Source organism: Bison bison, unplaced genomic scaffold (assembly GCF_000754665.1).
Source record: "Bison bison bison isolate TAMUID 2011002044 unplaced genomic scaffold, Bison_UMD1.0 scf7180017864519, whole genome shotgun sequence".
NCBI lineage: Eukaryota > Metazoa > Chordata > Mammalia > Artiodactyla > Bovidae > Bison > Bison bison.
Window position 1 is genome coordinate 998971 of NW_011495072.1, and position 11073 is coordinate 1010043.

The 11073-nt window shown below is 44.2% G+C and overlaps 1 protein-coding gene and 1 pseudogene across 8 annotated transcripts in view; both read left to right on the forward strand.

The window, feature by feature from the left end:
* The first annotated feature begins 2296 nt into the window (after positions 1 to 2296).
* Positions 2297 to 3697, forward strand: LOC104981536 (annotated as a pseudogene).
* Positions 3698 to 4774: 1077 nt separating this feature from the next.
* HNRNPH1 (heterogeneous nuclear ribonucleoprotein H1 (H)) overlaps positions 4775 to 11073 on the forward strand; it is a 9684-nt gene continuing 3385 nt past the window's right edge. For 7 of the 8 annotated variants that reach the window (XM_010830691.1, XM_010830689.1, XM_010830690.1 and 4 more), the window contains exons 1-10: positions 4775 to 4878; positions 5338 to 5493; positions 6776 to 6931; positions 7141 to 7284; positions 8709 to 8847; positions 9797 to 9975; positions 10055 to 10126; positions 10183 to 10316; positions 10463 to 10598; positions 10989 to 11048. In XM_010830691.1, the coding sequence (XP_010828993.1) occupies positions 5397 to 5493; positions 6776 to 6931; positions 7141 to 7284; positions 8709 to 8847; positions 9797 to 9975; positions 10055 to 10126; positions 10183 to 10316; positions 10463 to 10598; positions 10989 to 11048 (1117 nt within the window). In that variant the 5' untranslated portion in view covers positions 4775 to 4878; positions 5338 to 5396. Of the gene's footprint in view, positions 4879 to 5337; positions 5494 to 6775; positions 6932 to 7140; positions 7285 to 8708; positions 8848 to 9796; positions 9976 to 10054; positions 10127 to 10182; positions 10317 to 10462; positions 10599 to 10988; positions 11067 to 11073 lie in introns of all 8 variants that reach the window. The other variant, XM_010830694.1, reaches the window with a different exon arrangement.

Here is an 11073-nt window from a genome sequence, read left to right on the forward strand (position 1 = left end):
CCTGGCTGAAGCCGTGGGAAGCTTCAATATTCAGTATTCAGTAATCAGAATACTCTCAATATTCAGGGCCAACACCTTGAACGTTCAAAACCAATGGCAGTCACATTCTGCCCAAAGGAGACATGCTGAGTGAACTGAGGAGAGGATGTCAAGATCCCCTTTCCAGGTGGCCCCAGAAGCTGACTGTACTCCATCAAGAGCGCCAGCCCCTCCCCTTGGCCAGGATGCTGGGCCTCCCTGTGGGGACCCCTTTGTTTTTCTGTGGCATGCAGAAAAAGCAAATGTATCAGAATACACAGAGTGATTTAGATGGTTTCAAAGCCCGCACCAGGTGTTGGAGGAGCTCTTATTTAAGACAACTACGATTACGCTGATGAAAGGGTTGAGCCACGCTGCACCAGGTTGGAGCGGGCTTGAGACTCTGTACCTAGGTTCTCACAGCTGAACCACAGTCCCTATCTTTACAGTTTCCAGCTTCAAAGTGGGGTTGCCTGGTCCCCATCACGTTCTGAAGCAGCTGATGCTACGGCACTAGGAGGATGGAGGAAACACATCCTAACATTCTCAATCCTTCCCACTCAGAAAATGGTCAAGTTTTAAAGCTACAAGTAATGTGTTTAGTATTGGCAACTGAAAAGCAGAGAAGAGGGACTTCTCTGGAGGTCCAGGGGTTAAGAATCCCCACTACCACTGCAGGGTGCACGGGCCCAATCCCTGGTTGGGGAGCTAAGAGTCTGTGCACAGATCCGTGCATGGCCAAAAAAAAAAGAGAGAGAGAGAGAGAGAGAAAATACATAGAAGAAGAAAAAACTTACCCATGCTCCTATCACCTAAAGTCCCTGTAAACACTTGATTATATCTTTTCCATATACGTATAGTTTCTTTCTTATGCATGTGCATAATTATATTTCCAGGATGTTGAGCCATACTGCATTATTGCTTCATAAGTGAAGTCTCTCAGTCATGTCAGACTCTTTGTGACCCCATGGACTGTTGACTACCAGGCTCCTCCATCCATGGGATTTTCCAGGCAGGAGTACTGGAGTGGGTTGCCATTTCCTTCTCCAGAGCATGTTCCTGACCCAGGGATCGAACCCAGGTCTCCCACATTGTAGGCAGATGCTTTACCATCTGAGCCACCAGGGAAATCTTAACAATGCATAATAATGTTTCATTGGTTTTTTCCACTCAACAAATATTGTAAATGTCTTTCCAAAAACATACTTCTAGTCACCATTTTTAATAACTGCAAAGTATTCTACTACATACATCAGTTTTTCTCAACTTTTTTTCTTCCTGACATGAAATATTAATAGCATAGGTACACTGTACCTCTTGTTTAGGCACTGTGGCCAAAAACCATTGTAATAGCTTAGTTGTATTCTCTCCTCCTCACACTCAGGAATCAATTTTTCCCCTGGTGATGATGCATGATAAAGTTGTACCATAATTTATTCAATACACCATTTGACATTTAGGTTGCTTCTAAAATTTACCTGTTTCATGCTGTGATGAACATTCTCGTAAATTTAAAACTGTGCAAAAGTGGAAATGGAATGTTTGGGTCAAATGGGATGTATATATTTTTTCAAACTTTTAAACTTTTTATTTTGTATTAGGGTATACCTGATTAACAATGTGTGGTAGTTTCAGATGAACAGTGGAGGGACTTAGCTATATGTGTATCCATTCTCCTCCAAAACCCCCTCCCAAAGATGTGTATTTTTTAAAGACTTTGAATATATATTGCCAATAGCCCTCCTGTGTACCAGTCCAATGTGCTTGGAATCCCACATCTTGGTGACTTCAGCCAAAATGCCCTCTATTCTCCTCTAGCTCCATTTGCAATTGAGGGCAAGCAGCATCATTCACCATGCTTGTCCATCTGAGTCCTCTTCACACCCAGTAATAATTTTCCTTTTCAAACAAGTCCTACTGTGCCCTGATGAAGACCTGCCAAAGCCTTCTGCGTTTGGAGTTATCACCATTGTCAAGGCCTAAATGGCCTTTCAGGATTGGGCCTTGCCTACCGCTGTGACCTTATCTTGGATTACCGTCTTCCTCTATTCCATTTCCTCTTCAGTTTTCTAACCCATTAAAACTGGAAAACGGAGTGTGTTACTTACCTTGACTCTTAGCTTGTTGGGGATGGTAGCCAAGACCAGCGTCTACTTCTGTTGCCTGCGTCTGCTAATCCGTAGCCCCCAAGTGTGAGTGCGTCTCCATCCGCATTGGCCAGGCTGGTGTCCAGATCTGCAATGCCTGCTGGGAGCTCTACTGCCTGGAACATGGCATCCAGCCTGATGGCCAGATGCCAAGTGACAAGACTGCTAGGGGAGAGGACTCCTTCAACACTTTCTTCAGCAAGACAGGTGCTGGCAAGCATGTGCCCAGGGCAGTGTTTGTAGACTTGGAACCAAGTCATTGATGAGGTTCGCAGTGGCACCTACCACCAGGTCTTGCACCCTGAGCAGCTCATCACAGGCAAAGAAGATGCTGCCAATAGCTATGCCCGAGGTTACTACACCATTGGCAGGGAAATCATTGACCTTGTCTTGGACCGAATTCGGAAACTGGCTGACCAGTGCACAGGTCTTCAGGGCTTCTTGGTTTTCCACAGCTTTGGTGGAGGAACTGGTTTTGGGTTCACCTCCCTGCTGATGGAACGTCTCTCTGTCAATTATGGCAAGAAGTCCAAGCTGGAGTTCTCCATTTACCCAGCCCCCCAGGTTTCCACAGCTGCACGTGAGCCCTGCAACTCCATCCTCACCACCCACACCATCCTGGAGCACTCTGATTGTGCCTTCATGGGAGACAATGAGGCCATCCATGACATCTGTCATAGAAATCTTGATACTGAGCGCCAACCTACATGAATCTTAAGCTCCTTCTTAGCCAGATAGTGTCCTCCATCACTGCTTCCCTGAGGTTTGATGGAGCCCCGAGTGTGGATCAGACAGAGTTCCAGACGAACCTGGTGCCCTATCCCCACATCCACTTCCCTCTGGCCACATCTGTCATCTCTGCTGAGAAAGCCTACCATGAACAGCTTTCTGTAGCAGAGATCACCAATGCTTGCTTTGAGCCAGATGGTGAAATGCAACCCCCGCCATGGTAAATACATGGCTTGCTCCTCCTGTGCTACTGTGGTGATGTTGTTCCCAAAGATGTTAATGCTGCCACTGACACCATCAAGACCAAGCACAGCATCCAGTTTGTGCCCCACTGGCTTCAAGGTTGGCATTAACTACCAGCCTCCCACTGTGGTACCTGGTGGAGACCTGGACAAAATAAAGCAAGCTGTGAGCATGCTGAGCAACACCACAGCCATCGCTGAGACCTGGGCTCGCCTGGACCACAAGTTTGACCTGATGCATGCCAAGCATGTTTTAGTTCAATGGTATGTGGGTGAGGGTATGGAGGAAGGAGTTTTCTGAGGCCCGTGAGGACATGGCTGCCCTCGAGAAGGATTATGAGGTTGTGTGGATTCTGTTGAAGGCGAGGCAGAGGAAGGAGAGGAATACTAGTTACCATTCCTTTGAGGCCTGCAGCATGTCATACTCAGAGCTTCAGCATTAGCTAGCTGACAGGCATAAAAACTGACTACATTGTCTTCGCTTTCAACTGTGATCATGGATTGCTTTTCCATGTGTATCTGTAAGACTCCTGTCCTGTCTCAAAACTAAAGATTTTAAGGGGGGAAAAAAAAAAAACAAAACCAACACAAAACCCCCCAAACTGGATGTGGCTTCTACACCATTGCAGGGGTGAAAACACGTTTCACTTGTATCTACCCAAGGTGGTACTCAAGACAGACCTGTGCTGTGTTACCCCTGGCTTGAGGACAACTGGGATCAGACAAGGGGAGGACTGGGAGGCAACAGAAATGGTCCCAGTTTCTGCAGTGCTGCAGGAAATCTGGGATTATTCACTAGTCTCGAACATCACTAGTGTCTTATGAGCACACGGGGTGACCCACCTGGGGGGAAGCCGTAACAGTTGTCTGCTTAGCTTTGGGAGAATTAAGCGGGAACCTGCTCGAGAGAGGGGAGTCGGGCGCGCACCGGCGGCTCAACCTGCACTCACGAGGCGCGGCCGGACGCGGCATCCGGCGCCCCACTCTCGTGCGAGCGCCCCGCCGGCTGACCCGAGGCGAGGAAGCGGGGGTCGCAGGGTGGGAGTTCGTTAGGGCAAAAGCGGGGTACGGGACTGAGGCACGGGCACGGAGACCCTGCGTGGGTCCAAGCCCCAGGCCCAACGGCGGCAGGTAAGGGGCAGTGGCGGGGCGAAGGCCTTGGATGCGCTCCGGGTACCGCGGAGGTGGCTTCGGGCGCACAAGTATGCCGTTCCGCAGCGCCCGGTTGGTCACGGACTGGCTCTAGGGAGAAGAGGAGTACTGGCGGCGCCAGGGCGGGGAGCCTCTGTACCTTCAGGTTGGGCAGGACTGCGGATAACACGCTAGGGACACCTCATCACAACCCAGAGCCCGAAACTCTCATACAGTTCCTATAAAGAACTGGCCGCCGCCATTCCCCTCCCCCTTCTGAAGGGTAAGTCGAGAGCAGTTTGAAGGAAGACGCATGCGCGAGAAACTAAAACCGCTAAGGCGCGCTAATCGCGGTAAGGCGCAGGCGCAAAACAGCCTAGTGGGTTTAAGGAGGTGGGTGGGGCTGAACCAAATACGCATGCGAATAATAATTAGCGGGCTGGAGTGGGCCGGCTCGTAAAACTACGCATGCGTCCGAGCTCTGTGTGACGCAAGAGGGCGGTGCGGGCACCTGGCTGCGCGTGCGCAGAGCTTGTTCAAAGGGCCTTATTTAGGTTGCGCAGGCGCCCACTAGCCATTTCGTCTCAGCCGCGCCGAAGTTGTGTTTGCAGGTGAGTGTTTGTTGTTCGGTGTTTACCATCCAGCGTCCCCCGAGGCTGTCAGTTTTGCGAGGATTGCTTGCCCCTGGGTCTGTGTAGAGCGTCAGGGTCTTTGGCAAGGTGAGAGCTGCCGTTAGGAGCCAGGAATGGTTCGCCGAGTTGCGGCAGGGCCGCTGAGGCCTGCAGGCCGCGACGACTCTATTGTGTGAGATGTCGGAGGAGGCGGAGCGGAAGCGACCGCCGCCATTTCCTAGCCTCCACGCTGGCGCTAGGCCGGGTTCCCCCTCGGCTTGGGGCCACGATACCTGGTGCACAGAGCGGCTTCGGGCGTCTGGCTGCTGGCAAGTGGGGCACTCGTTGTTATATTCGCTGGGGTCGGAACGTCCTCACGGGGTCGACCCATCCTGAGGCTCCGCGGGCAGGCGGGCAGTCTCGAGAGCGGAGGGCTGTTTCATTTTAACGTTCTTCCAGGTCTGACTGCCGACCCGGGTCTTGCAGTCTGATTCGACGCCAGCACCCACTAGGAGACCATGATGTTGGGCACCGAAGGCGGTGAGGGGTTCGTGGTGAAGGTCCGGGGCTTGCCTTGGTCTTGCTCTGCAGACGAAGTGCAGCGGTTTTTTTCTGGTGAGTCTGAAACGGAGGCTGGAATTAAGCACCTGGGGCCGCAGGGCGGGAGAGCGAGGAGGCGACAGCGACGACGGCGGGGCCGAGCCCGTGGCGCCCCCTAGTGGGGCGCGGGCGGCAGCTGTTCCCGCTGTCGAGCGCGCCCAGCAGGCTGCGGTTACGCAATGGAAATTGCGAAAGCCCCACCCGCCCGGCGCTCCTGGGGGGAATGCGGCCTCTGGTGGAATTTTTGTTTATCTTTTTAAGTATTTATCTGTGTATGTCTTTTCTCACAAAGGATAAATGGGAATAGACCAGATTTTCCCCGCAATCTTGGGAAAATTTGCCGAGTAGCTCAGCAAATACCTTACAAATTTAAATTGCTAACACTTTTCAAATTTGGGTGTTGATTTGAAAAGGGGCATTCTGTTTTGGAAAAAGAAAATATCGCTTCTTAATTTAAGACAGTTTTCCTAATCGGGATTTGGTAATTGAAGAGTTCGTGGTCTGGCTCGCTTTACAGTTGAGGGCATTGAAACCCGGAAAAGTTTTCTTGCCTGGGTAGCTTTTTTCCAGTATGTAGGTTTCCTTGAATGTCTGCCAAATGCCCGTGTTCTCATTATTAGTGTAAGATTAGACTGAAAGATGATATTTGGTAGAAATTTACAGGTTGGAAGGATATTTGTAGTATTGACTTACTATCTGAATTCAGTGTATGTAACGGAAAACGAAAACAAGAAGCAAATACATGGGAAGCCACCTTGCAGTGAGCAAGACTGGGTTTGGCTTCAGCTGTGCGTTTGGAGCATTTTAGCTTGGTAACATTGATCCCCTTTCAGGTGAGTATTGGCCTTGCAGTTCGGATTTGAGCAAGAAACTGTGATGTTGCTTCTAGTAAGGTAAAACTGTCAAATACCCCGAATCAAAAGTCCAAACCAAGTGTATTCAGAAAAGACCATAAAAATCACAAAGTCCAGATTGAAAAATTTGCTGAGGAGTTATTATTAAAAGTATGTTTAATGGACACACATGAGTAATGAGTTGGAGATAAGTTCGGTAAGAAACTGCTTTGAATATTGGATTTTCTTGATGGATCGGGAATGTATTCAGGGGAATAAGAAAGTTTGGTCATGAGAGGAAAACTGCTTAATTACTAAGACACCTTAGGAGATAGTAATGTTGCTCATTCTAGGTTTTGCAAATGATTTCCTTTGTAGTGGGGGTATGTATAGGCATTTTATCTGTATCACCCAGAGGTGGTTTTTAGTTTTAAATTCTGTATTAACGGTTGTTTTCTTTCCAGACTGCAAAATTCAAAATGGGGCTCAAGGTATTCGTTTCATCTACACCAGAGAAGGCAGACCGAGTGGCGAGGCTTTTGTTGAACTTGAATCAGAAGATGAAGTCAAATTGGCCCTGAAAAAAGACAGAGAAACTATGGGACACAGATATGTTGAAGGTTTGATTTACATTGCCCTAGTAACAGTAAATAAAACATTAAACAAATAGAAATCTATCTTACCCCTTCTGAATTTTAGGTATTTGACCGCATGGAAATGGTCATCTAAGAGTTTATGGCAGCTCTTCCTAGATTATCTAAAGACCCAGGAAGTCTGAACATTGTTCTGTAACTTTCCGAAGTTGACTAATTCTAAGCACCTCTTTCAGTATTCAAGTCAAACAACGTTGAAATGGATTGGGTGTTGAAGCATACTGGTCCAAATAGTCCTGACACGGCCAATGATGGCTTTGTACGGCTTAGAGGACTCCCATTTGGATGTAGCAAGGAAGAAATTGTTCAGTTCTTCTCAGGTATGTAGTCGTGTTTGTTATTGAGCAGTGAGTTCTGGCTAGCAGCTGGCAACATGTGATTGAATAGACTTAAAAGTTGAGAAGCTTAGATATTTAAATAGGTTGTGAGTATATGCAGATGTTTTCTTCTTCCTGGAGACCGTCAAATAATTTAAGCCCATCTTAAAGGTGGATTAATTATTTCCAAAATGCTAACTTTGCTTATATTTAGTATTGTAGTTCAGAGTAGATCTTTGAGGATTGTCCTCAACAACTTAACTACTTTCCTCACATTGCTGTTCAGCAAAATACTTCACGTTAAAGGTAAGATCCCTTAACATTAGATTAGTATGTTAGGCTGTTGTAATTTATGGCAGGTGTCTATATTGTAAGACACAGTAGGTACTGGGGTCAGAAATGTCTCTAATGATCTCATTCTGTTTATGCAAGAAAAAATAGGGAAAGGAAGTGTAGTTTGAATGTAGTCTTAGTATCTGAAGTACAGAAACTGTTTTGAAATTGTTTTGGGCCTAAAGTATTTGAATGTTTAGCAGAATGTTAGAGCATATATTTTAAATATTGTTGCTTAATATTCATGATGTTATAAATTGGAATTAACAAATCCTTTCATGGTTTAGTATAGTATGTGTTAAAATTTTGACTATTAGATATGTATCAAGTCCTAATGTTTTGCCAGAATTTTTGAAATCAAGTCTATTTTTACTGTTTTTGTCTAAATTGGTGAGAATTGAATGCTATCTGTCAACATCGTTAAATATGAACATAATTTCATATCTTCTAGGAAAGTGCTTTAAGTCCTTTTTGTAAGCTTGGGAATGTATCCACGGAAAGGATTTTTCATAGACGGAATTTCCAGAAGTGAATCATACTACTGTTAGAGAATAAGAGTGCATGATTGTGCTGTGTTAGATCAGTTGTTTGTTGAAAGCTTAGATTGTATGTTTGTCAATTGTATGACTAAGCAATGTTTCAATTTGTATATGAAATGTTTAAATATGTAATTTTTAAAAACTGAAGTTCCACTAACTTTAAAACATTGAAAAATATGAAATGAGGTAGAAGGTGTATCTTTGAATTTAGCAAAACTATTGTATTTAATGCTTGAAAATGTGTGTAATTCTTGTATAATTCAACATTAAGTTGCATAGATAAATAAGTGTTCTTAATTGTTGAATTCTTAATGCATCCTGTGTTCAAAGTGTTTTCTTGTATACCATGTCATGGGATGTGTTAAGAATTGAGATATAGTCTGTAATAATGGAACTTCATATTACTGCAATGCTTTTTTAAAGAGTACTTGTTGAAAGCATACCATTCACCTAAAGTTAAAATTCTGGTTTATTTAAAGCTATAAGAAGAATCATTTCTGGGCTTGTGATGTTAATATTGCCCCCCTACTGGGGTTATTTGTCCTTGGGTTGAAGGGTTGGAAATCGTGCCAAATGGGATAACATTGCCGGTGGACTTCCAGGGGAGGAGTACGGGGGAGGCCTTCGTGCAGTTTGCTTCACAGGAAATAGCTGAAAAGGCTCTAAAGAAACACAAGGAAAGAATAGGGCACAGGTGGGGATGGATGGTTGGTTGGATTTGTCACTTTTCTTATGGTAAACTATTAAATCCATATTCTCTCTGCTTAGAATCAAGGGAAAAAAAATCTGATTTCATAGTCTATTTGATATTCTGCCACAATTTTCAAACTTTTCCAGTGTCAAAAGTCCAATAGTACTTTCAGATTAAATTTTAGATTTTAAAATTGTCCCCAGTTAATTTGATCTACTTCACAATTTTGTAAGAGTCCTAATTAACCCCAGTCAGTGGAGTTGAGAGACTATGGTTTTAAAAATGTTAATGCAAACCTGGCTTTAGCTGTAATAACACCCACCTAGTAAATTAATATTACCATAAGAAAATGTGATACTTTCTGATCTTGTTTTTAAAGTTGAAATGCAACAAACTTTTTCTTGCTGTATAAATATTCTGCATATGTATTAATAAGCATAGCTTTCAAGAAATTGTCACAAAAGGTTTTATTCTCTTTGCTTGTGACTATTTTTCATTGAAGCATGCGCTTACCTATGCTGATTCCTACTAAAAGCATAGGCTGGGGAATTTATTGGCGGAAGGAGATGTGTAGTGTGGGCTAGACTGTTGGTGGAGGCTGGCTTTTTAGCCCACTTGCTATACATGATGCCAATGGATTTAAGACATGAAATGTTGAAAGTTGAGTGGAATTCTTTCCCTCCTAAGACATTTACAGTACTCCTCTCTACCCCTAAGGTTGGGCACTCTGCCTCAGAGGAGGATGTTTTTCTCCTATAAAGTTTACATTAAATCTTAAAATTGAGTGAATTTCTGGTCATTGCCTATGCAAATATAAGAAATCTGGCTTTAAATATTAGTCAGTTTCATGGCTATGACTTCATTGTTTTCTTGTGTAACTAAATACCTGTATGAAATGAACTAATGTTTTCTCTCCCTTCCCCACCCCCCTTCCTCATGAACAATGCTTTAGGTATATCGAAATCTTTAAGAGCAGTCGAGCTGAAGTTAGAACTCACTATGATCCACCACGAAAACTTATGGCCATGCAGCGACCAGGTCCCTATGACAGACCTGGGGCTGGCAGAGGGTATAACAGCATTGGAAGAGGAGCTGGCTTTGAAAGGATGAGGCGTGGTGCTTATGGTGGAGGTATGTAGACTGTGCAAGTGTCATGAGGTCTGTTCTTTGTGAGTGTTTTCATGTAGTGATAGTACTTTTTGTCTTTCAGGTTATGGAGGCTATGATGATTATAATGGCTATAATGATGGCTATGGATTTGGGTCAGATAGATTCGGAAGAGGTAAGGTAAGAATTGAATTTCTCTTCTGAGGGATACTTACACTCTTGTTCATCTAGACCTCAATTACTGTTTTTCAGGAATGTCAGATCACAGATACGGGGATGGTGGCTCTACTTTCCAGAGCACAACAGGACACTGTGTTCACATGCGGGGATTACCTTACAGAGCTACTGAGAATGACATTTATAATGTAAGTGGAGGATAGATTGATAAATTGTCTATTTCAGTATAGCAGTACAAACATGGTGGTGGTTCTACTTAAGTGAAGCAGCATGTTAAAATTTTGTTTCTTGTAACAAGGTTTGATTTTGATTCTTTGAAATACCTTGTATTTAGTTTTTTTCACCACTCAACCCTGTGAGAGTACATATTGAAATTGGTCCTGATGGCAGAGTAACTGGTGAAGCAGATGTCGAGTTTGCAACTCATGAAGATGCTGTGGCAGCTATGTCAAAAGACAAAGCAAATATGCGTAAGTGTGATTTAAGGATTTTGGGGTCTCTTTACAGATAGTTGTGTGACTAATGATTATAATAGAGGAATACTGAGGATGTGAAAATTTTTTAATCTAGTGATAGGGTTCTATGGATCTTTAAAAAGTTCTATGACTAAAATGAATTTGATAAGTTAATTTGATAACAACACTGACTGAAGGTATATGCTTGATTGACAGACTTAAGCGATTTAGATGAATGCTTGACTGCTTTTTAAAACCTGCATGAAGTAAATCACCTGAGAACAAGCAGCTAGAATTTTTTTTTTTACTAAAAGTAATAAGTTCACAGATCTACTTAAAAGAACTTAAAAGAGTTTATCTTCTGTCACCAACATACATTTTCAAACTTTTTTTTTCTCATTTCAGAACACAGATATGTAGAACTCTTCTTGAATTCTACAGCAGGAGCAAGCGGTGGTGCTTACGGTAGCCAAATGCTAGGAGGCATGGG